The 26,718-nt window shown below is 41.9% G+C and overlaps 1 protein-coding gene across 1 annotated transcript in view; it reads right to left on the bottom strand.

Annotated features, from left to right (window-relative positions):
• The window catches only part of NRXN3 (neurexin 3), a 1,635,269-nt gene that overhangs the window by 919,799 nt on the left and 688,752 nt on the right, over positions 1-26,718 (bottom strand). Inside the window, exons 13-16 of the mRNA XM_015418345.1 lie at positions 21,874-22,255; positions 21,468-21,658; positions 19,637-19,810; positions 1,315-1,434 (exon numbers count right to left, since the gene is read on the bottom strand). Coding sequence (XP_015273831.1) covers positions 1,315-1,434; positions 19,637-19,810; positions 21,468-21,658; positions 21,874-22,255 — 867 coding nt within the window. The remainder of the gene's footprint in view (positions 1-1,314; positions 1,435-19,636; positions 19,811-21,467; positions 21,659-21,873; positions 22,256-26,718) is intronic.

Raw genomic sequence — 26,718 nt, 5'->3', positions numbered from 1 at the left:
GCTCCCTCGATTTCCCCCACGTCTTCTTGATCCTTGTTTTTTGAGAAGGAGGGGCTATTTGCAGTAGGAAAGCACAAGGAGGTGCTTAAATGGTGGAGTGGTGGACTCTAATCTAGAGAACCAGGTTTGATTCCCCACTCCTCCTCCATATGAAGCCTGCTGGATGACCTTGGGCCAGTCACAGTTCTCTCAGAATTCTCTCAGCCTCACCTACCTCACAAGGTGACTGCTGTGTGGAAAAGAATGGGATGTGATTATAAGCCACTTTGAGACTCCTTAAGGTAGAGAAAAGGAGGGTATACAAAACAACTCTTCTTATCCTTCTTCTTTTTCTCTGTCCTATTTCCCCCCTGCTCCTCATCTCTAAAGCCACTTCCCCCCCTTAACCAACTAATTCATCTCAGAACCTCAGATGGGCTGAGGAGAGGGCTTGCAGAATAAAAGTAGCTGATAAGACAAGGGTTAGTTACCTTTCTTCCACTAGCTACTTCATGCCTGAGAAATGAACTGTTGAAGTGTGATTCCAGATCTCCAGGTATACTGTCTAAGCATTCCCTAATTAGACTTCTATTTAGGTTTATGGCCTGACACGGCCCACATTAAACTTTGATGTGAAAAAGTCAACACAGGGTGACTTGTGGCTATTGTTTTTAGTCAAAGAACGCATCTTCTTAGTGGAGCTTCCTAAAGTGAAGTCTATGGGGTTAAGTCTAGTTTTAAATGCACCTTCAAGATGTAGTGAGCATCCAATCTCATCACAGAAAGGCAGTCAGAGGAGCTTTATATCATTTTTTTTAAAAAAAAAACAGGAAGTCACAGCGTGATGAGTGTGCTAAGTCAAAATGAATGTGAGAACTGGCCAAACTCTCCCAACCTTAGCACAAAGACACCCATCATGAATAAATCACTATTAACATCATATAGGTTTCTCTGAAAACTTTTCCATCTTTTGTATCCATTTAGGCAAGGCTGATTAGGAACTGGATTCTGCAGCTGGAAAACTTTAAAAGGTGACTAGTTGGTGTAGCACAGCTCTGATTATTGTCTAGCACACACAGTTCCTTCTGGTTGCTATAAAAAGAACATCAATAATCCCTTTTCATGTCATTTGTTGTTAAATATGAAAACAGAATGCACTCAAGCACTTTCATATCAGATCAAAGAGAAAATAATTATCATCCTCTTTCTTCAAGTAATCTTGCTTTTAAAGTTAGTTTCCCAGGAAGATGATCAGCTAGCTCTGCCATTAGCATTCAAACACCTGTTAAGCTAACATACCATCTAAAATTCGAGTTAAGAATAGCTGGTACTCACGGTCATTGCACTGACTCCCAGAGTATGATGTCATATTACAGTCACAAGTGAAGCCTTCCCACAGCTGGATGCAGATGCCTTGGTTGGCACAGGAATCTTCTTGGCAGGTGGTGCTTGGTCCTGAGATGGAATAGCAAGGAAAGAAGTAAAGCAAAAACAAAGAATAGCCGTTGGGACAAAAAAGGTTCAATAATACGCTATGATCAGTCATTTCATGCACCAAGGAAGTAAAGGAAACCAAACACTTTTTCCCATTTCATGGACATGCAACAGAAATTCAGGACACACAGAAAACATGGAGAATTGCACATTGAGCAACAAACAAAAAACTGTGGCACACAGCAGAAAGAAGGTGTGAAAGATATCATATTCCCTCTTAGGCAGGCTCAAAAGAAGTACTTATAATACTTAAGGTTTGCCCCTGGCATCAAAGACCTTATAGTTCTCTCTGCAGGGTCACTATAAACAGTTATGTCCGTGTTTGTTGTTGTGATGGGACAGGAAGGAAGTTCATGGGATCCTTCAGACCACTCTGAAGGGACTTTGGAAGGGGTGAGAGGGATTGGGAACCAATTTATATGACAAATCTGCACTTCTTCCCAAGAATGCTGAGCTGACCTTTGAAAGCAAAAGAGGCCAGCTTGATGAGATATAATGTCAGCTTCTCTTCTCTTCTTCTCACTTGTCTTTGCACCACCCTAAATATCTACACTGGTGGTTTTGTGGCAGATCTTGTAGGATTTCAGAAACTGAATTGTTGGCAAAGCACATAGGTATTCTTTTGGTGCATCAAACCAGTCATTTTTGAGATTGTCAATTGTAAACAGCAAGTAGTAACCACTAAATTGATGCATGCTTGCCATAGCAAGTCATTTTAATTCTCCATTGCTGTTTAAAATTCCGTTTCTTCCTTTGCTTTAAATATAGAAGCACAAACACTGGCGATCCCAAGATGAGAGGGAACATTTCAGACTTATCAAAACCACTGAATCATGTGGATGTAACAGAAGGGCTGCTTTCCAGAACAGTTAATTTCTTTAGGAGTAAGGAATTACTGATGCTTGAAAACAAATAGAACAAAGGAAGCTTTGCTATAATGTTTCATGTTTCCTTTTTGGTTTAGATTAATGAGGTCCCCCCCCCCCATTTCCACTGCTGTAAAAGGAGGCAATCGACCATCTATAAAATAGTTTGATCTGTTTTGCTGCTTTGGTAGACAAAGCAGATCTGATACAGTTTACATGCAGGAAATACAAATTCAACCTCCCACCAGCAATAAAGTGAAGGATGCAGTTTGGATCAACTAATAATGCAAAAAATAAATAAATCAGCATGTGCTTTTCTCTCATCAGGCTCCCAGAACCATCAAAGCAACAGATAGTTAGCTACAATATTCCTGCAGCATTTGTCCTCTCACTGACCAGGAAATCTAACCAGGTGGGGAGACATACACAATTCTAAATTAAATAATGGTTACCAAAACCCCTAATATAAGTTTAAATTTTCCAACTGAACTCCCTGGGAGTGTAGGGGAAATTCCCCCCACTGCAGCTTCCATCATACCTCAAATTTGCTGAATCAAGTCTTCAGCCAATCACTAAGATTGCCATCCTGTGGCTGGTAGGAGTCCAGGAGAGCCACCGTGTGACAGCATGACATCACTTCCAGAGAAAATCTGGAAGTGACATCATACCTTTCTATGTTTCTGATAAGAAACTGGCAACATTGGCCAATCACACTTCTTAAGAACTGTATAAATCCTAGCCAGGCCACCCATATCCTCAGTGACAGGCTGCTTGGAATGGGGATACATCTCTCTGGCATGTCAGGCACCCTTAAAAATACTCCACTGCTCAGAACCTTAATCCTCAAATGGAGGCCATCTGGATTTCAAAGGCACTGAACCTCAGGAACAGCTGTACACAGTAACCATCCTGAACAGTTTAGGGCTCTAAGTTTGTTTGAGGTCCTTTGGCTGAAATCTCCAATGTATACATAGCAAAGTAGTGGCACTGACTAATGACAGCGGGGCAATTGCAAGAGAAGATCGGTATGATTTCCAAAACATTTAAAGCTGGTGGATTCAAGATTAATTTTATTTTTGCCTTGTTTGTTTTTTTCCTGGCACGGGAAACAGGTGTGTATGTTGTTGTTTTTTTAAAGGGATGGGGCAGACAGATATTCACCTGGTGAGACTTTCCCAACATCCAGATGCAGTCTACTGAGTTTCTGCATGCCACAGAGCTGTTAAAAGCCCCTTCCAGAAACTCTAGTTCCCAGACCTCATTTCCATCCTAATAGACAATACATGGAGTGGACATTTGGCACTTGAAGATGCAAACTGACACAGTTGAAAAAATATTCTCTTTGAGAGGATGTAAGGAAGTAGGAAAAGTCTGTCTATAGTGCTACACCTATGATAACCCACTTTTCCACAGTGATAGAGTAGCTCGGTGCATCCAAGGAAGTAGGAAAAGTCTGTCTATAGTGTTACACCTATGATAACAACCCACTTTCCCACAGTGATAGAGTAGCTCAGTGCATCCAGTTCCAGGAATAGAAGAAAAAAAGTACTAATGGTCCCTTGGCATCCCCTTCACTAGACCACCTCCAATTCTAGAAATCAGAAGATTTGCCATTTTATACTTTCAGAGTGTCCATTTTTTACTTGCAACCTCTTTCCCCCCCAGCTCCTCAATAATCTTTAATAGACATCTATTTAGTTACTTCTGTGATAATATGTAGAAGACAGGTATGAGAATATGGACACATGAAACTGCCTTGTGCTGAATCAGACTATTAAGGTATCAAGGTCACTCTTGTCTACTCTGACTAGCAGAGACTCTCTAAGGACTTGGGCAGAGGCCTTTCACATCACCTACTAATTGATCTTTTTTAATGAGACATACCGAGGGTTGAAGCTGGAACTTTCAGTATGCAAAGCACTGGTCCTGACACCAAGTCATAGCCCCTCCTGTGCATATGTTCTTTTTAATATCCATTTACATTTTTTCTTCTTTTTCTTTTCTGATTTTTGGGTTTTTTTCTGATTTGTTAGTATTGTGCGGGCATTTTATATGCATGCAGTACAGTTTTTTTTAATGCAGTGATTTATGATGCCGATTGAATGAGTCACTAATAATGGTAAAGGTGTACCTTTTAAGGGAAGAAATTAGTACACAGAACACAGCATGGTCAAAAATTAGGACTCTTGGTTGTAAATAATTTGCACAAATGGGGGAAGCAAAGCTGGTATTTTTAGCTTGAAAACAACCAGGGACAAGAAAGTCAACATTATCCTTAGCTAAGGCCTTTTGCTTGCTTCGAGAAAGCAGCTGTATTGCCTCATTCAAACACCACAGCTCTCAACTGGGGTGTCTGAGAAAATATGAAGGCCACTCTGGTCTCATTCTTAGAAGGTTTCTTTAGCTAGCTAGCAAGCAGAAAGGTAGCAAAGCCACCCTGCAAATTCAGCCTTCCCTCTGCTAGCACAGCCTGCCTCTAGCTTGACACTTGGAATTTACAATTATGTGTGATTTGAAAGAGAATTACGCATACACAAAGAGCAAGAGGGCATAATTATAGATGTACAGAGAGTCTCCTTGCAGGACTTCTGGAAATCCTGTAGTACCACCATATGGTACTCATTAACAGGATTGGATCGCAACAATAACTGACAGAATTAGAAGGAGAGTGAGTGCTACTTAAAGAATCACAAGGCTGCCTTATAAATAAGATTTTTTAAAAGGATATTATGTTGGATTTTCTCCTGTGGATTGTAATGCATTGAGCCTGGCATGTTCTACATTGCTCTGTTCAGCGTCCATTGTTTCTTTGTGATCTTGTTTTAGGGTCATTCCAGACATTACATACCGGCAAAGACGTTTTTGCCATGGGTTGGCCCAAACTACACATCACAATGTGCGGGTGCAAGATTCTGAAAGTCCTGAGATTGTCTAGAGCTCAACCTTCACATCACATTGGAGTTCTGGGACTGAAAGTCTGGGAAAACTGGAGTTGGAGTGTTGAGATTATCCCTATCTCAGATATTTGGTTTTAAGCAACCAGATATATTTTCTAGATTAGTTTTCCAATAAAAGGGAAACTCCACACACACCCCTTTTTTTTAGCAAGAAAGGTGATGTAGATCAGGGCTATAGTGCTGAGAAAAGGGGGCTAAATGGTTAATTTCCCCTTTCCTCCTCATTTTGTACTATTGTAGATCTCAAGATGGTATCATGAGTAGACTGGTAGATGAGGGCTGGGCAATCAGGGGTTCAAAATGTCCACTCAGGTAGGAAACTGACTGGGTGACCTTGGTCAGTCATCTTCCATCAGCCTAACCTACTTGACAGGGTTGTCACCTGGCTAAACTGAGAGAGGAACATGAGTTCCTTAGAATAAAGGTGAGAGAAAAATGAAATACTAATAGTCATTATAATGGGTGAAGCAGAGGAGAATGAGGATTTAAAACACCTGAGGGAAGCCTTGGAAAGCTTCTATGGGGGCACTGGAAGGCTTCCTTCAGGAAAGACAAAAGTGCTTTTTTCTTAGAGCCTGTGTCTGTGGAAAGAGCCCAGGTTTATGGATATTATGCGTGCTTCACCTCCTTGGCACTCACCAAGGGAGTTTGATGTGGTAACTCGATGCTTCCTGCTGAGTGTTCATCTGCTGTTGATGTCTCTGTTCTCTATTGTCATAATCCCCCTGTCTATGAAACTGAAATCTTGGCCACTGGAACAGGGAAGTCAGAGGGGATTAGGATTATGGGTGAGGAAGCAAGAAAATCCCACTAGTGTTTTAGATATGAAACGAGCCTTGGTTTCATCCACATGGCCCTTAAGTGATAACAGCAGAGGGCAGAAGCAAGAGAGACCAATACATAATTTATGTGCACTGGGAAGGAGAGCTGGCTTTAAATAACATCTCCCCCAAAGCTCTCCACAAGGTGTCAGAAGCTCTGTTTTTATTAATGTTCTTGCTGGTGCCATTTAACAAGATCCAGCCCACTGAATAAAGCTTTAAAGTCTAGTGCAGGCACTATGCAAAGAACTTTATCCCTGCAATAGACTTCACATGAGTCTCTTTAAGCATTTTATTCTACAGGAAGAGTGTTTGGTTGTTATTGCTTGAGCTCACCAAACTGATCTCTCCCTCTCTCTATGTGTGCATGTTTTCGAAAGAATTTCCTTTCAAATTTTTATGCAAGCTGTGATAGCCCATAGAATTTTTAAACCAGCATGTAAAAATAAAATACACAATTCTAACGTTGTCATCCTTTATTTATGTGCCACCATACTATTTATCTGCTGGATACATTTTTATCCCACCCTTCTGCCAAGGCAGTCCCAGCAGCATGCAAAGTTCATAAAGCATAAAAGATGCCAACCCTAGTGGTATTTTTTTAAAAACAAACAAAAAACCTAAATATCAGAAATAAATAACAGGTAGCCATGTTGGTCTGCAGTAGAACAGCTAGATTCAAGTTCAGGAGCATCAAAGAGATCAAAAAGATTTTTTTTGGGGGGGAGGGTATTAGCTTTTCAAGAATCAAAGGTCCCTTTATCAGATACGAAGGTCACATATCTGATGAAAGATGCTTTGACTCTCAAAAGCTCATACCTTGAACATTTTGTTGGTCTCTATGGTGCTCCTGGACTTGTATCTAGCAGTGACAAGAATCCAGGTTAACATTCTGAGAGAGAATTTATCTGTGATGTAAGGTGGCACGAGGGAGGAGGGGAACCACATGGGCCTCCCACTAAGGGAAGAAGAAGCTTCCGTGCCATATTTGTGAGCTTCCCAGAGGCACCTGGATGGCTCCAGTAAGAAAACAAATGCTGAACAGTGCCAAGTCAAATATGTAGGGGAACAATGTGTACGAATAATTTCGTCAACATCAACATCTCCTCCCTCCCCAGCCATTTCTGGTGATTTGCTGTGAAGAGGGATGATACAAAGTATTGCCTTCTTTATGAATAAACTTTATTTGCCCTCAGTGATATTTTCACTTAGCCAAATCTGATTTGCTACAAAGCATCATGAGGCCATCACATTAATCATGTGATCCTTGCCTGGCTAGAATGGCCTGTCCAGGAAGTGTTGCTGTCCCTCAAAATAAGCTTTGTTTTACCTCAGTGACATTAGCATGTTTCAAAATCCGATTGCATATGCAGCATCATAGTGTCCATACATCCTATCTGTGAACCTAGACTGCCTGGAACCACTCTAAGAGGAAGAAACAATGATGGCAAAAAGCTTTGAAAACACACACATATTTGAATGAAATGTTGCTGCCCTCACCTTGGCAGCATTTCTTTCACACCCCAAAATTAAAATGGACAAATATTCACTGTAGCTCTAAAGCTAGGCACCATAGACTTTTTTGGTCTTCAAGTGTTCATATTTTTATGTTGAACTTCTTGTTCTCTGTGTTGCTCTATGATTTCTGAAGTTGCTCAGTTAACATCTGACAACTCACAACAGGAGGGGGTTGCTTCTGTGTTTCACTGTTGGAGGGAGATGCAAAGGTTCTTCTTCAGACATCAGAAAGAAGAATGGAGAACAAGAAGCATGAAATACTTGTACCTGTTGTCTCTTTCTACATGTCATGTAAGGTCAGAAGCCATAGCTAAAGTCAAACACCATCCATTGGAGGACACTCTTTTCACATTTTACATTCTGGATGGCAACATTGCCCTCAAGAATTCTAAGGAATACTCTTTCTAATATGCTAACTTCTCTTGAGCACCCAAATCAAGGGGCGTTTGAGGGTTTAAAAAAACCACAAGCTGATAATTTTCACAATGAGCAAGGCCTAGATGTACCTAACTCTGTGCAAGATAAAGCTGCAAAGTTGGGATCCTATGCACACCTGCATAGGAGTAAGTTCCATTAGAAACAATGGAACTTGCTTCCAAGTGAATATGGGATAGAACTGGATTATCAGCAGATGATACATATTTATAAGTATACTTTGACAAGAAACTCAGTTTTTCCTCTAGTGCAAGGATATCCAACCTTGTTGAGGTTGTGGACACTGTTAGAATTTTGAGAAAAGGCAGTGGCACCACCACAAAATGGCTGCCACAGGGACTGGACCAGCCACAAAATGGAGGCAGGGCAGCTGTTTCCAAAGGGATGCTTCCTGCAGATACAAAGGTGATGCCTCCTGGGCTCTTCTAAAGCATCTCCTGTACCAAGCAGAGAAAGGAAAGCCACAACTAGCTCTTTGCTTTGTGGAACAGATGCTTTTGGGAAAGATGTTCTGGGGATGAAGGTGGTGGGTGCTAAAAATAATGCAGTAGGTGGCATGGCACATATGAGAAGCCCATTGGGGATCAGAACATTTGTAGATGGATAACAGTACCAACAAAAAAATCTATTAAAATGGTCAGTTTGTCAACCAAGTTCAAAGGTGTGGGTTCTATGTTTTACACCATGTGATACATACCTGCCCCCTTTTTGGATATTTTTTCCTCAAGATCTCGTAACAGAATGAGTAAACGGGTGGAGGTAGAACCCCACCCGACACAAAGTGAACCGCATAAAAGGGAATATGTCTTGATTGTGTTTTAGGAGGGAAAGCAAACAAAGGAAAGTTAAGTGTTCAAGATTAAGGAGACGTGTACAACATTCACCAGAAGTGGAAATAAGAAGGGGGAAGACAAAGATAAATGACTGAAAGTGCAGAGTCTTAGAAAGGTATGGTGGCAAGTCCTCCTCCACCAGACTTCCCCACCATCCAGGTCATAGCAGCACAGAAAAGCAGCCCCTCAGACTGAGGAATCATAATGTTTCCATTTGGGACTAGGATATCCAAACCTATACAGCAAAGATTGGTTTCCTGAAATGAAAGGCCCCACTATGAAAGTCAACCTCCTCAGTGCCTCCCTACTCTGTAGAAAAGAGGTGAAAGTCTCAGAAATCCTTTTGAAGAAGCACTGTTATCCCAAGCATTAAGTCTTCAATCCACTGAAGGACAGGGACCTAAAGTTGACAATATAAAGTTTGCTGGATTTCTTGCTGTAAAAAAATTTATCAGAGCCATATCTGACTGACCAAAGCAAGTGGAGGCTTGGAGAGCTGCTCCCCATGTTACTTCACTCACCAGTAGATAAAGACTTTTCTGTTTTGTCTGGCATACCCTTCATAACCATCCTTCTTGTTTATTTTTAGTTGCTGGTTTACATGTTTGCCTGTTTGTGTGTGTGTGTGTGTGTGTGTGTGTGTGTAAATTGATGTTTGTTTTATTGAGGTTACAAGTGGGCAGAAAGGCAGAATACAAATGTTCTACATAAATAAATATTTTGCCCACAGAAAATATGTCCATGTAAGAACTAGTGTGTAGATCTTTACATACCACCACCACAAATATGTGTCACTATATGTATATATAGATTACCCATACTGGAAAACTATGTGGTTTTCTCCCCATGTGTATGGACATCAAAACCCTACGCCTTGACACTGATGGTCATTTTACATTAGGAATAGTCATTATTTCTGTAGTAAGGAAATGAATGCAATTCTTTGCTCTAGCACCATCTTGAACCTTCCCCTGTGTCCCTTGCAGATATCTAGACATAGATGGAAGATCAAAAGGACCCACCCCCAGCCCTCTCCCTTCATGCTTCTTTACAGTTTTGTTAATCATGCTGCTTCTAGTTTGGTTGTATTTTATCCTCTGTATTGTATCTGATGTAACCTGCTTTACATTTCTTGTGCTTTCCCCCCCCCCCCCCCCGGTCTCTCCTTTTCTTCTTGTGTGTATTCTTGTGTCTTATATTCTTCTTTTGAATGTATTTCGCAGAGCACAACACAGACATTTAACCTAACCTAATCTAAAATATGGTGGTTGGTTTCAGCTGAGAATCTGCTCCCTATAGATCATTTCTGTTTCATTTAATTTATATTGATTATTTTTATTCCCAGGAGAAGCTTTAGCACCAACTTTGGCTAAGAAATGGGATGAAAGTGAAGAAAAGAATCCAATCAGATTCTAATCAGAAAAGCTCATGCCCAAATAAATGCCTCTAAGATGCTCCAAGATGAGGGCTCATCTGAGTTCATGCAAAGCCATGTTTTGATTCAATTAACTATGGCTAGTATGATTGTCTGAATGGAGGCTTCTCCAGTACCTGTTATAGTTAGTTAGGCTACACCAAACCCAGATCTAAAACCATCTGAAATGGCGTGGGACCAAGGTACTTGATGGACCACTTCCATCTATGTTGCCCAGCCTGCCAGTAAAGGTCCTCTTCTGAAGCCATGCTCTCTTATTTAGATGATTTGTACTTCACATTTCTCCCCAATGGGGACCCACAGTGCAAAACTGATGAAGCCAGGGTTTGCTCATGTAAATTAAGTCTGTGAATGGACTCCGGGTTTCAAAAACTATCCAAAGTTAAAATAAACTACAATTTTGCATTGTGTCTGAACTGAGTCTGTGTGCTATTTTTGCACTCCTTACAAACAAAAGAGCCTTAACTATAATATTGGGTGGGTACGAAAAGCTTTTCCTCATGTTTCCCAATCTTAGATTTTGTGAAATCCATTCTACCTCAGCTACAGGGAGTATGCTCCCCCTTCTCTCCATCTCACTATTGAAGTAGTAACATTTGACCTCACTTAAGCATCACAGAAGTTAAACTACCTTTTACATTCTCCTTTCCCTCTGATTTCTGTTAATGAAATCTATCCTGGCCAGCAGTGCCTTCTGATCTATAGCTTTCCTTCAACCTTCATTACCAATGACTGGCTCTTCTTACCCAGCAAGGATCAGTGGGCAGCCCTAGATTTCTCCGTAAAGAGCCAGAATCCAAACTCTGAACAATGTCAATGGCTGTTTCATCTAGTGAACCAAACAGCATGGAAAGGAAAAGCTGCATTGATGTCCCAACAATAGATCAAGTTCACACTTCCAGGTTACGGTATAAAAACATATGTGGGGGGGTGAGGATGGAAAAGATTTTGTAGAGCACTGATGTGATGTATTTGTCTCTACGTGCAATAGCTTATTTATTTTTTTAAAAAAAACATATGGAGTTCAGAAGTCCTTCTTGTTAACTGTGGTGTATCTATTTTTTTCTTAGTTCATTTTCCCCCAAAGTCTGCAAAAGCTTTGAAAGAAACTTTCAATCTCTTATCATCCCAGGAAGATCAGGGAGGCTTACTTGTAAATAAGCCCACATTGGATCAGACTGTGAACTTTTTCAGTCCCCTGAAAGACTAAGTTCCACCTGTATTATAGTAAATCAGATATTCAGTGCCACCTTTTCATGTGAACACCCCTTTTTCAGGAAATCAAGCTGTGCAGTTATGGATAATCTCAGGATGGAATACAGTCAAACCTCTTAAACTATCCAAACTAGGCTTACATTTTTTTTCCTCCCCAGATTCCTCACCACCCCACTCTGCAACCTAGCAGGTTGTAGAAGGCTCATGCCCATTTGGCTTAGAGATGTGACTGCATCCAAAAAATAAAAATAAATAAAAAGGCACCAATGGTTACATCAAAAGGCATCTTTCAGTTCAAACTGGCAAGGGAAACAAAAAACCTTCTCTACCTTGCAGGTCAGCTTTGGTCAACTCAACTTTGTTAGCAAAAGAACGGAAAAAGCGAAACAATAAACCAGAGGTTAGTAAAATGGCAGATCAAACCAGGGTAACATCACTAAAAATAAACAAACAAAACAGAACTGGTATTACCAACACAGCCCATATGCACACTTAATAGATGTGGTAAGGGTTTCACTGCTAGAGACAATGTAGACAAAGCAGGAGACAAGCAGCCATCATGGCCTCTGTCTATTACCACCTGAACAACATAAAACCAGTACACCAGACAACGGAGCACACACTATTGGGTTGGGAAGAGAAAGGTCGACACAGATGTGCACAGACAAAGCATTGATGGGACATGATTCACCATTTTTAATGTGACATTCCAAACCATGGAATTTAGCTCCACAGTGAGATGCTTTCCTGACCCCTAAGAATGCCTAAATTCAGATGGAAACAAGTATATGTGACCACTGAAAAATATCTGGCAACATCCATGTTTCCTTTGCCATGTACAGATTCAGGCTAAAATGATACAGTCAGACTTCTTCCTCTGAAGGCTTTTAAAAAATGTAGATACTGTGACAGTCCCATGGAGATATCACCCCCCCCTTCAGTGTTAGATATACAAGGGTCTCACATAGGTATGCCACATATTTTCTCAGTGAACCATTTTGGCAGCAGAACATACCTTGCTCAACACTCACAATCAGACTGTGAGCAGATCAGGGATATCTTTGGTTAGCATCACACAACTGAAACAGCTGCCAAACAAGTTAGCAGCTGCCTGTTGGTCAGGAGCTGCCTCAGGTCTGATGGGGCAATCAGCTGGGACTCAGGTTCTTTTCCACAGCACCCCCTCAGCAAAATAGCTACACAGTTGCAAAAGGGAGCTCTTCCTTCTTCTCCAAACTAGGCAGGGACTGAAGCAATAATTTTAATCTCTGCACTGCAAAAGAGAGAGATTTTCTCCCCCCCCCCTGTATTGCGACAGACACAAATGCTTTTAATTTCTGCACTGCACAAGTGCTTCTCCTTCTTCTTCTTTTTTTCTGCAGCCCTAACTGATAGCTTGGGGTGGGGCAAAGTGAAGTGAAATCAGCCAGGCTTTTTGATCAGCCCTGTCCCTAAATTTGTTGAATCTCAGCAAATCTGGGAAGCTGCAAAGCTTGCAGGATGAGAGATCAGAAGAACCTGACTTCCAGCTGATCAGCAGAGAGTTGGCCTCTGTTGGCTGCAGTTATCCTGTGTTGCAAACAGCTGAACAGCCGGTTGATTAACTGGCTGCTTGATGACCACTGGACAATGGGAAGTGAGTTGAACTTGCAGGTGTTTTGGCATCCCTTGTTTCACATAGACCTTTCCACGGGTTAGGGTTATAAGATTCATTTCAAATGTTACTTGAATTATGAATTATCAGAAGAATAAGGCATTCGCACTCCTAGAAGCAAGGCAATCCAAGAAACTTGCTAATAGTTCAAATCTAATGGAGCGTTTCTGCAAGTGGAAGGATTTTCACCTGTGGGTTTCAGCTTTCTCACCACCACCCCCAAACACAGTGGTGGTGCAACTGCAAAGGTAGACTTCTGCCACACCTACTACCACCTGTAACTTTTATTAATCCACAAATGAGAACTGGTGACACAGATGTCCATAGTGAAGTTTACTATACTACCGTCATACAATTTTAAAACCTGAACTTTGGCTTTGCAAGCCACCATCTGAGAAACTGTAGAGAAGGTAATGACCAGTGTTTGCACGCAGTTTCAATTCCCCATTTCCCCTCCATTTTCAGAGGCAGCAGACCACTGTGTACCAGTGCTAGGAGGCCACAATGTTTTATTTGTTGGCCCTTCAGGGCAATTGGTTGGCTACTGTGTGGGGCAGGATGCTGAGCTAGATGGATCACTGGTCTCATCCAGAAAGGATCTTCTGTGTTCTTCTATCCTCCCCTCCATCTCTTTTGCAATTCCACTAAGCCTAGCAATACCATTTGCAGAGGTTGTTTGAAAATGGGGAAAAGCTGAACTTGTTTCTCCTCTATAAGTCTTCTTGACCTTGAAGACCATATCATTTGCGTAGAGGAAAAAGCCTTCTCTCTGGGCCAAGCCATTAGACTTGTTCCAGAACGCTGATAGCCAGTGCAATCCATACCATTCTAAGCCCATTGATTTCAATTGATGTAAAGGGTGTAACTCTGCTTAGCATTGCACTCCATCCTCCAAAAGCTTGCTCATAGTGTATAACTGTTAACTGTAAATCACCACAGAGGCCAATCGAGCAGTTAAGTGTGTTGTGAAGACATTAATTGAATTAAACAATAAAGATGGGCGGATCCCATTACATGATTCAAACGGGGGGGGGGGGAACTTGGCAAGACTATTCTGAATCACACAGGATAAGAATATTCATGTCAAGTAGTTAATGTTTGAATCTATACTCCAGTAATGACTATATTGTGATATTTTGGAGAAAAGCAAAGTCCTTTGCAAGGGGCTGATGAATGAAAGGAAAACTGGGTTTGCATTTTCACATATTTATATCTGGTGCCTGGTAACTTCTCGAGTAGCTTGTATTTGTTGGAGTACAGTGTTAAAAATAATGGAGAGTGATCATAATGGGGTGGTGGTGGCAGGAAATAGCTAACATGTGATTGATGAAATAAAATCGTCACAAAGAAACGCACGCACACGCACACGCACGCGCACACGCAGGCAATTTGTAATATTTATTGCAGTCTTCCATAAGGATACCGGCAAAGACTTTACCACAGGTAAGTAGTTAACTATAGACTGAAATTACTAAACGTTAAAACCAGGTGTCAAGGGCAAAATAAGTGCTATTTGGTCTACTAATTCAGCAGACAAAAGATTGTGCCAGTGTTTGATGGCTTATCTTGAAAAGAACACTCATCTTCTATGATCCTTCTTGATGCCTCTCTCCCATTCTCTATGCCAGTGATATGAGTGATTCCAAGAAACTGTGCATGATCAATACATGATACTGAATTTTCCCCAAAGGTGCAACCAATGGTCACCAAAACCTGAACACAAAACTTCCCAATGGAAGCCAGGAGCCCATTTCCAAGAAGACTTTGATCCTCTCGCCTGTGTTCTCATACTATTGCCAAAATGGTTATTTGTGGATTTTGGTTTTTGCCTTCTTTAAAGGTAAAGGTTCCCTTGCTCGAAAGCCAGTCGAGTTTGACTCTAGGGTCTGATTGCGGTGCTCATCTCCATTTCAAAGCTGAAGAGCCAGCGCTGTCCGAAGACGTTTCCGTGGTCATGTGGCCGGCATGACTAAACGCCAAGGCGCACGGAACGCTGTTACCTTTCCCACTGAAGTGGTCCCTATTTATCTAATTGCAATTTTTTGCTTTCGAACTGCTAGGTTGGCAGGAGCTGGAACTAGAGACAGGAGCTCACTCCGTTATGCGGCACCCGGGTCTTGAACTGCTGAACTACCGACCTTCCACAGCCTGCAGTTCAGCGTCTTAACCACTTGAGCCACCGCAGCTCCACTTTGCCTTCTTTACCAATGGACAAAATGGAAATAGACAGAGGTTAAAAGAGGACACAGAAGTGCCCACCGTGAATTCTTAGCATAGTTACAGAGCACGTAGCAGGAGCCTCAGCTCCTAGATTATTATCTTAACCAGCTCAGTTGATTCACCTTCCCCTCCTTGATGTCAAATAAATTTGATGTTTCCAATGGCCCCAAATGATAGCTTTCTGGGCTCTGAAGTCAGGCAGTTTCCTTTGCTATAGCTGTTCCAACCAACACTGTATTTTCTGTATTGTTCTTTCTGCAGTTCAACGTTCTCAGGTTTATATAACTAATGCCTAGAACATATGATTTGATACAGCCCTTTCTGCCATAAATGCCACTCGAGATGATTATGTCATCCTGTAGCTGAATACCTGAGGGCTGTGTGATAACCACCAGCTATGTCCTGGATTCCTCACAGCTGGATGCAACAAAGCTCTTGGCTTTTGCTAAAATACCTTTGCAGGAGTATTGTGAGCTGCCTGAAAAAGCCTTGATCAAACCTTTCACCAGATCAGAGAGAGCTGCCAATGCCTTCTTGTGTCACCTGCTGCAAAGGAGCACAGAAAATGATGAATTCCAACCCATCCATAGTAATTATCCCTGGGTTCATCGATCTGGGTCTTATGAAGCACGAGTGTAAGAGACTTTCAAGAGGTCTTCATGTACAAAATGGCATATGTCATAGGTGGGGGGATAAGGTGGATGAATCAGGAAAAAATCTCCTCTGTCTCACCAGGTGACAGTTTTCTTTGCCAAATTACTCTGCTGATGGAGGAGGAAGGAGGTGGTCTTGTTTAATTTCTCCTTCCTGCTGTGCTTCTCTGTGCCACATGTCATTTTGTCAACAAGGGTCCCAACTTCTGGTGTTACCTTTCAGGAGGTCACATACAGGGGGCTGCTGGGGGGAGGCAAATGCAGCAACAATTTGTCTCCATGAACTCCTTGTGTTCATAGTTCATAGTATCTAACCTGTAGACTTTCATCTGATGCTTTCTACCCAAGTTTGCCTGCCTGCAAAGTTTCCTTAAAAATGTTTTCCCCTATAGAGTCTCATTTCAAATGATGAGCCAATTTTTATATGGGAAGGGGGGTTGTTATTGCTTCTTTTCCTCCTTCTGCTGCCAGTTTCACTGGCTGCTCCAGTCTGGTATAAGCTGTCCTCACTAACTGGCTGGGTCTCTCTAGGGTCTCAGTCAGGGGTCCTTCCTAAGCCTCACTGCTTCAGATCCTTTATCCAGAAATGCCAGAGTTTTATTCTAGGGCCTTACACATGCAAAACATGTGTTCCACCTCTCAGCTATGGACCTGGCTGCTTTGAGCTCTGTTTGCCTTTTAAAATATGGTTAGTGTTAATTAAGAAGGCAATTCTGCAATCAGTAGCATGCCCCAAAATCCTCCTGGTGCTGGAGAACTAAATAATCACTCTTCCATAAAATTGCATTTATTTTGGAATATTAAAAGCTCATTCTGAACAGTCATGTAAGTGCCCACATAAGGCATCCTCTATTCAAACACAGCTGCTTCTGTGTTATGTAATACTGCACAGTGACAGCACACACAAAAACCCTGTAAATCCAAAAAATTGTATCCTTCAAATTTTAAAAGGAAATTATATTTTTTTAAAAGAAGGGAATGATATTTTCCCCCCTTAACAGGGCCTTTACTGATCCAGTTACAAAGTTCTGATGACATGGGGGGGCCCTGTATACATGAGAACAGATAAACACTGGATAAAGTACAGCTTATCCTTATGAGATGCTCTGATCCATATGTCCCCAAACTAGTATCTCTTCTGGGTTACACACCATCCTTCAACAGCATATTCTTCTAATTTGATGGTTCTCCAGGAGAACAATCCCTTGTTCCAATGATGGGTGAGGTGCAAGTGGAAACATGAGAAAAAGACTATGGTTGCCACTCAAACTTACTGTATCCCCACTTGTATTTTCATTTATGCAAGATCTGTGCAACCAATTTCTGGGCACTATATTGGAAGGAAAGCATGAGATGTTGCACAAGGTCTTGGACTAGTGGAACTGTGCTAAGGATATATACATATCTATATCTATATATCGATATATATCCACTTGCACATTGCTGGATCCAGGCCACTGTGTCCCATTTAAATGATATGGAAAATATTCTCCAAGTGCAAACATTATTGCTTTTGTCCCTAAAAACAAACTTCTAAATACAATGAGTAAGATTCATTTAATCTATCTCTCTGAAACATTTTTATCCCACCTTACCTCCAAGGAACTTTCCCCTCCTTCCTTTTACCCTCCCAGCAACTCTATGAGGAGGCTAGGCTGAGGCAGTGCAATTGGTCACCTAATATGCTTCATAATGGTCTTCTGCTTTGCTTGAAGGGCTAAGTTCCTTTGCAAGAAATCCATCAACCAGACCTCCCTTTCTTTAGTAGTTCCCCATCCCAAATCAAAACACAGCACAAAAAAGAGATTATCTGCTGTTTATTCCAAACTCATAAAAAGTGAAAGGCGGGTGGGGAGCACAGGCCAGGAGACAAGAGGGGCTCACAGACACCCCTCCCCCTCCTGGAATGTCAGTGTGAGGATCCTCTGAATATACAAGAACAACAACAACAATTACCAGGGATAGATAATTTATAATTTGGCACAGCATCATGTATGAAGGACCACTGGGAAATATAAGTCAGATTGTGGAGAATGTTGTGTGTGGATGCTTTCATTTGGTTATTGCCTACCCTCCTGGATGCTACTTATGGGCCATTTCATGCCACTGTTGGCAATTTGGTACATATAAAGGAAAAAGTGTTTCTTGGCAGATTTCTTGGAGTCGGTTTTGTTTTGTTTTAATAGTAGAGGAAATAGGACAATATGTGGTGATGAACTCTGGAAAAAGACAAGTAATGCCCTAGTTATCTTGTATTTGCCTTATGCCATATTCCCTCCCCACTCCCCCTCTTTGGTAATTCAGAACACAGAAGCATTTCCAATGGCCACAATATTTGAACTGGTTCCAAAAATTGTAACATAAGGTGGGAACTGGTCTCTAAGAATGATGATGTATTGCTGTTGTTGTTGTTCAGTCACACAGTTGAGTCCGACTCTTCATGAGTTTCCCAAAAGCTGGGAAAGAACTGGGCCATAATCATAATTGAATCCTAGTAGACTTTTTTTTAGCAGGAGCTGATGTGGTAGGAAATAAAATACACCAGCTGATATGTATGCATGTTTGAAGATCTCAAATTCAATGTGGTGATAAAGAATTTAGATCACTTGAGCATTGTCTAAATGATTATCCATCTTCTTTCAAGATCACAGGTTTGGCAGCCACTGCAAAAACTCCCAAGAGAAAGTAATGTGCAAATGGAAATGTGTGCTTAACTGAAATAGATGGAAACTTTGGGCATGGAAATTCCTGAGCTTCAAGTTGTTCAAATGGTCTGGATAACTGATCATTTTAGGTGCAAAATAGTTTGTAATTTTCTCCATATGTACCCTGGTATTTAGTAGATTTCCATCAGTTGTTGTTCATTCAGATCTCCAATTCATGTGTAGGTACATAATATTTCTTTTCTTTGGAGGGGGGCACATGAACTATGGATGATACAACCACCAAAAGCTGTCTTATACTAAGTCAGACTATTGGTTTATCAAAGTCAGTATTATCTACTCTGATTGGCAGTGGCTCTTCAGTATCACAGGTACAGGACTTGCTCATTGTCTACTGCCTGATCCTTTGGGAACTAAACCTAGGACTTTCTGCATCCTAGGTAGATGCTCTCCCATTGAACCATGGGACATCCTCTGTCAGATCAAAACTTGCTACCACTGCTCAAACTCAAATCCAAAATTAAATATTTAGAAAGGTAACTGGCATCACATGCAATTGCATAAGATAAATAAAAGTAATGAACAACCAACATCCGTGTATAAGTGTACACTGGTGCTAAATCCAACATCCTTCCATTGGTGGAGAGACACTATACTAAAACAGAACAAGACGACAACAGGGTGACCTTTGGCAATCACCTTTCATTCCTTTCACGAGTTACACATTCCGGTTGATTACAATCATGGATATGGCATGTGGGTGGCCATAAAGATGGTCACAATGAGAAGAAATCAGAAAGAGGATCAATGGAGGAAATGTGTGGTGATGCAAAGAACAGCGAGGAGGCAGGGAGGGTTGTGTGAGGGGGAACTGCATGTTAAGTAGGCTGTACCTTCACATCCACGCTCGATCTGCCCACTGCGGTGCAGAGCATCATTGATTAAATCTGGCAGGCGGCCATTCAAGTCCACTGATGCCAGGCAGCCCTGAAACCCATCACGGGAGGCCACTAACTTTGGAAGGTTGCTGTACATTCCTTGAGACAGGCCAGCAATGTAAAGATCGCCTGGGGGAGGCACACAAAATACAAGGAAAAAGCAAGGAAGTCAAATATCAGTGATTTTTAGCAGTGCATTGAGTCCATTACTCTGTAAGATTCTTTTCCTTAACAAGAAGACAGATGACCCTAACACCAAGTGATATAAGATAGCAGTCGGTAATATAAATTGAATAAAAGACCTCTGTTACTTAGTGTTAAGCAAAGAAAATCTAAATTTAAAACCCAAGCGACCAACACCTCAGATATAAAGCATAGTCGTCTTTTATGTATACTAATTACAACCTTTCCTTTCAGATACATCTATGTTGTGAAGTTAATACTGGATGACCATACCAGTTGATACACAATATTGGGTGAGATGAACTACAGGAGTCTGACGCAGTGAGGAAGTTCTATAGATCCATTCATCTCTATCTCCATTCACCTTACCCATTCTCCAAGGATCTCAAAGTGGCATCCATGGTGCTCACGACTGGTAAATTCTAATATTCTTACAGTCATTCATGCTTAAAGTGTTTAACAGTGCCAACCTAGATGGAATTACATCCACTAAGCCTGCTGAAGATAATAGGTTTAGGAGAGTGGCACTCTGCTTAGGATTGCAGTAGAAGGTCACAATAATTGTTGTGATACAGATCCATGACTGGATCTTCTTTTGTGTCTTTTGTTACCCTGAAAAGCAGCCCGATTGGAACCATCTCCCTGAGCTTGCAAATAGCCCTGATGGGGGGAACAGACAGGTAAAAACAGGGTGCCAATCTCCACACACACCCCGCCCTGGAGCTAACTGTAGAATGGGATGACTGGTTTTGATTGAGTGCGCAGTATAGGGATAAAACGTTCCCCCTTAACTAATGCCATGAACCCAATCCAAAACAGGTTCCACATGGCTGCATTTCAGAATCAATGCACACTTGAGGAGATTTCCAGTGTAATGATACATTTGGCCCTAACTCCCAGTTTACACAAACAGCTCATCCGGTGTTAACATTGTTGCTGCATGTGCGATTTCAGACACGAGTGAATACTTATGCTTAAAAACCAAAATTCCCTAAAAACTAGATGACAAGGAGAAAAAAATGTTCTTGCCTAACCTCCTTCTTGATACGTCTATGTTTAGACTCCTTATCCCATGGGTGGGCATTCTGGCATGCAATCCCTGCCTACATCTGTACAGGTTCAGTCCCCAGAACAATTTTTACATTAGGAGGAGCTGATAGCATAGACTAGGCCTAACTTGGTTCATCAGTCATTGATTTCAGTAGCAAAAGATAAACTTGTCTGTGCAAATCTGCCTTAATAGATTAAACACCACAAATAGAAGTTGGTGTTTCACCTGCTGCCAACTGAAACAGGATACTTCTCACTGGACAAGTACAGAGATGCTTTGCACTATCCTAGGCCATTGGTCCATCAACTGCAGCACAATCCACTCCAGCTGGCAGTGGGGTCTCAGGGATTTCAAGTGGAGATATTTTCCAGACTTACTTTACACTATCCTTTTGTAACTGGGACTTCATTGTGGAAACCATGTGCCCTGTCACTAAGTTATGTCCTTCGCACATTCAGTCAAGATATTTCAGATGAATTCACTGAAGTGAAGGGATGAAAGTGCATGTCAACTGATGAACATACATGTGTGAATAAAACTCCAGTTACTTACCCTTAAGATCAAGATTTTTGGCACCATTGATAACCTGAGTAACAACCCTGGTATCCACTTTTAGGCTGTGGGTATTGCTGTTGTCTCGGGTGATGACGACATTATGCCACTGGTTGTCATTCAATGGCCGTTCACTATTACCCTTAATGACATTAGGTCCATTCCCAAGGTCAAACACATAATGTATGTACCTGCAAACAATACAAGTACCTGCTCAGAATATTTTTTTAAAAAACAATTAGCTGTCACATACTGCATCAATTACTTTTCCATGTAGGCTGGTAAGAGGAAAGAGAAATTAGAATTCACTTGGCTACCTCCACAGCTGGACCAATCAGCTCCCAGAACCACACCAAGACCTCACTTTCCCAGGTAGCTCCCAAAACCAAAACAAGATCTCACTTACCCTTTGACCAATTCAACAGCAATGAAATCATTTCCATCCCCACTGTTGAACAGGATGAAGCCATCTGCAGAGGTTGTCTTGAACTGGAAGAAGAGGTGCATGGAGGTGTAGGCTTGCAATGTCGCTAAGCTCAAGTAGCTGCTCTTAGTCTTGAAGGTAACAGGATCGGCAATGATATTACGAAGCCCGAAGCGGGCTTTAAGTTCACAGTAGTCAATGTCACCATTTTTGCACAGGTCAATGTAGAGAAGGCCATTGAACATGAGGCTCTGAAGGTGACCAATGAAGCTGGATGGAATGACTGAGATATAACGCTTCTCTGTCATTATCCCAGTCTCAATGTTGTGGAACTCCAAGCGGGTGTGGTCACCAACCATTGTGCCTGCAAATCAGGATACAGTAAAGCTGAAACAGTGATGGTATCCTATATATATAATTCCCTTACATATTGGCCATTTCCAGCTCTCCCATCGGCTGTGCAGTACGCTCCATCAGCCATTGGCCCATCAACTGCCACTCAAGAATACTCACATGCCATTGGATGGGGGCTGGGTCCACTCCTCTCCCCCACCCACTGTCAGCCTGGACACTCTTCCCTCACAGAAAAAAAACTATCAAAACAACTGTCTGTCCTGACGAAGACACTTCTCCTGCTTGGCTCCTGTGGGACAAACGTTTCCTATGGGACTAACTTTTCCCTCAGTGGCTGTTGCTAGGCAACCAAACTAGGTTCTGTCAGTAAAAAGGCAAAGGAAGAAAACCCTTTCCAGGGCCAGTCCTGATGAGGCTTGCCAGCTCCAGATTGGGAAATTCCTGGATATTCTGTGGTGGAGTCTAAGAAAGCCAGAGTTTGGGGAGGGGAGAGGCCTCAGCTGAATAAAATGCCATAGAGCCCACCCAGCTCCAAAGCAGTTATTTTCTCCAGGGGGAGAGATCCATTGTCTGAAGTTCTGTTGTGATACCAGGCAATCTTCAGGCTCCACCTGGAGGTTGGCTACCCTAGGCATAGCAGTTAAGTGCTTCAGAGCAGGGTCTGCCAGACCCAGGTTCTTCCTGTGGAAGTTGAGTGGGTGATTTTGGACTAGTCACAGACTTTCAGCCTAACCTACCTCACAGGGTTGTTGTGCAGATCAAAAGGGGAAGAGGAGAATGATGTAAACTGCTTTGGTTTCCACTACGGAGAAAGACTACTTTTCTTCCTGGGGAACTGTTTCTGCCAATCTCCAGATGAGGGCTGGATCACTCAGAATTAAAACTGCTCTCCAGATGGTAGAGATCAGGGGCAGATAACGGTAGGTTGATGGTTGGCTGGGAAGGAGATAGGGGGGCCAACTCCAGGTTGGGAAATTCCTGGAGATTTGAGGGGTGGAGCCTGGAGAGGGTGGGGTTGTGGGGGGGAGGGTCCTTAGAATTACAACTGCTCTCCAGGAGGGAGGGGGGAGAATATGGAAAGTCAGAGGGGCATATAATGGTTGATGGTTGGCTGGGAAGGAGATAGGGTGGCCAACTCCAGGCTGGAAAATTCCTGGGGATTTGAGGGGAGTAGCCTGGAGATAGTGGGGTTTGAGGAGGGATGGGACCACAACAGGTACAATGCCATAGACTTCACCCTCCAAACCAGCCATTTCCTCCCAGGAACCATTGTTGCCAATCTCCAGGTGAGGACTGGCGATCACTCAGAATTACAACTGCTCTTCAGATGGCAGATATCAGTTCCCCTGGAGAAAATGGTGGACTCTGTGTCATTATACGCTGCTGAGATCACCACAGCAAATTGATGCTGAGTGCCCAAGGCCAGGGCACTCGCCCAGAGCCTCCTTCTAGACCTTGTTGTATTTATTTCCACAACAGGCTTTATTCCTAGTTGGTAATAAGTTCTGCCTTCAATGCTTTTCCATCTATTTGGTTTATATTCCTATAGCTCGGAGTTTGTGGTGAATCCCTTAGCACACATATTAAAATCATGTGTGTTTCTGTGTATGAAAAGCAATACATGTCCTGCCAGTGCATGTCCTGTTTTATTCAATGCAAGAGGGAAACCAGTGCAATAGGTTAACAATGTTTTATCCCCAGTGTGGAAGAAACAGGGAACAAGGAAGTTTGCATGGAACAGCACTCGCTGAACAGTTTTTTTTCCTGCCCACTTCATGGTTTTTTTGGCTAGTTATAAAAGATTCAGATTTTTTAAAAAATAAACCAGTGTACAACTAATTCCAATTATGCACAAAAATATGTTTTAAACAGCCATGAAACCTGGCAATATTAAATCAAGAACAATATTTCCTATTACAATAGTCATATATGTATGATGCAGCACCAGCAGCAGCCTCTAAAGTGGAAGAGTCACTTTACAGACAATCACCTTCCATTGTAAGAGTCACTTTACAGACAATCACCTTCCATCCATTGTTTAATCAGATGCCATAATGCATCAACTTGTTTTACATCTATACCCTTTCATAAAGCTGTGAGTCTGATTAGAGTATACATCTCTTTTATTTTGTTAAATCAATATCATGTCCTAGGAAATGCATCCTATTTTCAAATGCCAGCAAATATAATTTTATTTTTCTTACACTCCTGGAGGAAAAATACCTCGCACACAAAAGCTTATACCTTGAATAAAACTTTGTTGGTATTAAAGGTGCCCCTGGGCTCAAACTTTGTTCTTGGAGGAAAAATATTTTTGCATAATGGAGGAAAGTCCATGGAGGAAATGTAGAGTGGGTTGCCTCAGAGATCAAACAGGGTGCGGAGAGAGTACCATAGTCACCATTTAGGTAAACACACAAATCAAGTTTGTATATTAAAATATGCTATGTGATGTATTCCATGGTGCTAAATTATAAAACACCATCAAATTCCTCAATTTTCCATCAGCAAATCTTAACATAGAATTATAGAATGTTAGAGTTGGAAGGGACCTTGCAGGTCATCCAGTCCAACCCCCTGCACTCTACAGAAGCATAGCCAAAAGATAGCCCTACAACATACCCGAAAGATGGTCGTCCAGCCTCCACTTGAAAATGTCCAGAAAAGGAGCATCCACTACCTCCCGAGGTAGTCTGTTCCACTGCTCAGCCACTCCCACAGTTAGGAAGTTTCTCCTGATATTTAGCCGGTAACGACTCCCTTGTATTTTCCACCCATTAGATCTAGTCTTGCAATCCAGAGCAAAAGAGAATAGATCTGCTCCATCTTCTATATGACAGTCCTTCAAATACTTGAAGACTGCAGTCATGTCCCCTCTAAGCCTTCTCTTTCCCAAGCTAAACATACCCAACTCTTTCAGCCTTTCCTCATAAGACTTGGATTCCAACCCTCTCACCATCCTGGTTGCCCTCTTCTGGACACGCTCAAGCTTGTCAACATCCTTCCTAAAATGTGGTGCCCAAAACTGGACACAGTACTCCAGGTGAGGCCTGACCACAGCCTTTGCAGCTATAATCTACAGTTCCATTATCCAAGGAAATACTGTATAATGCTACCAGACGTTTAACAACAGCACCGTCCAATTCCCCATAATAAGGGTTTTTAAAAAAAGAAATGCATGGAAGATTAACAGAGGTGGCTTTCTGAAGACCATGCATATTTTTGCAAGGGTACACTCCTCTGTGGCATCAATCAATAAAATCTTGAGAAAGGATATTTTGCTCATAACCTTTGATGGACTAACAGATTTCTTAAAACTGATCTTACAACTAGATGGACAGTTGCAGGCCAACACGATGCTTTCCCCACTTAAATAAAGGTAAGAGATAACTCAACAATGGACTTCAACAGATTTAGAAGGATATAAGTCTATTTAGGAGTGCCTCTGTAAGATTGTCTGAAAATATAAACTTCAACGTGCCAAATGGGCTTTTTCTCCAAGCTTGTGGGAGATTTCTTATTCTACCCAGTGTTAGTGACATGTTTCTAATGGAGGGAAATTCTCAGTTCACTTGTAGGCTGCACTGCCAGCTAAAATGTTGTGCACCAGTGCCCCCTAGCACAGCTTAGAGGGAACTTTGACCAAAACTGTATTCAAATAGAATTTCTAAGGGGAAGACATTCACCCTTTTCAGATTTTTGTGCTTCAGCCATATATAATGGGAATGCACGCTCCTGGTATGAATGGTTTCCTTTTTGTGTGAATGGACAATGCACCTATTTCCCATGCACATACAGCTTTGGTATACAGAAATGCATTCCCTGAAAAATCTGCATTCTAGTCACATGTACCAAAGCCATACATGCATGGAAAATATGCATGTTGGCTAGGGATGGGCACAAACTGAACCCCAAAGCAAAATCATCACAAATTTTACTGTGTTTGTGGTTTGTGAACTGAACTTCATGACAGATCTAGCATCACAAACTTTCATGAACTTCTACAGCAATTTGTGGTGGTTCATGGATAGAGCAGAAAGCAGGGGTTCAAAGGGATACTGAGTCCCTTTGCATGGTGGCTAGGGATGCATTTAAAGAGACTGCACAAGAAAGCCCAAAACAGCGGAGCAGCAAAGAGCAGATTAATCCCTGCCGCTTAGCTGTTTTTTGGGCTTTCTGTAAACCCCGTTTAAAGGGACTGTGGTCCTTTTCAATGGGGTTTCCAGAGCCACAAACCATGAACTGGTTCAGTTTACAAACTAACCTCCCAGTTTGGTTTGTAGTTCAGTTAGTGGCTCAGCCATGAACCATGAACCAACACAAACTGCGTTTTTCTGGTTTGTGCACATGATGCACATTCATAATGATGGCTTATTCATGCAAAACAGCTACAAGTCTTGAGAACACCAAAATTAAACTTCAGGAAGGAAGGAAGGAAGGAAGGAAGGAAGGAAGGAAGGAAGGTAGTACGAT

This window comes from Gekko japonicus, unplaced genomic scaffold, assembly GCF_001447785.1.
Source record: "Gekko japonicus isolate JY-2015 unplaced genomic scaffold, Gekko_japonicus_V1.1 scaffold3, whole genome shotgun sequence".
NCBI lineage: Eukaryota > Metazoa > Chordata > Lepidosauria > Squamata > Gekkonidae > Gekko > Gekko japonicus.
This window is presented reverse-complemented; position numbering and strand designations above follow the sequence as displayed.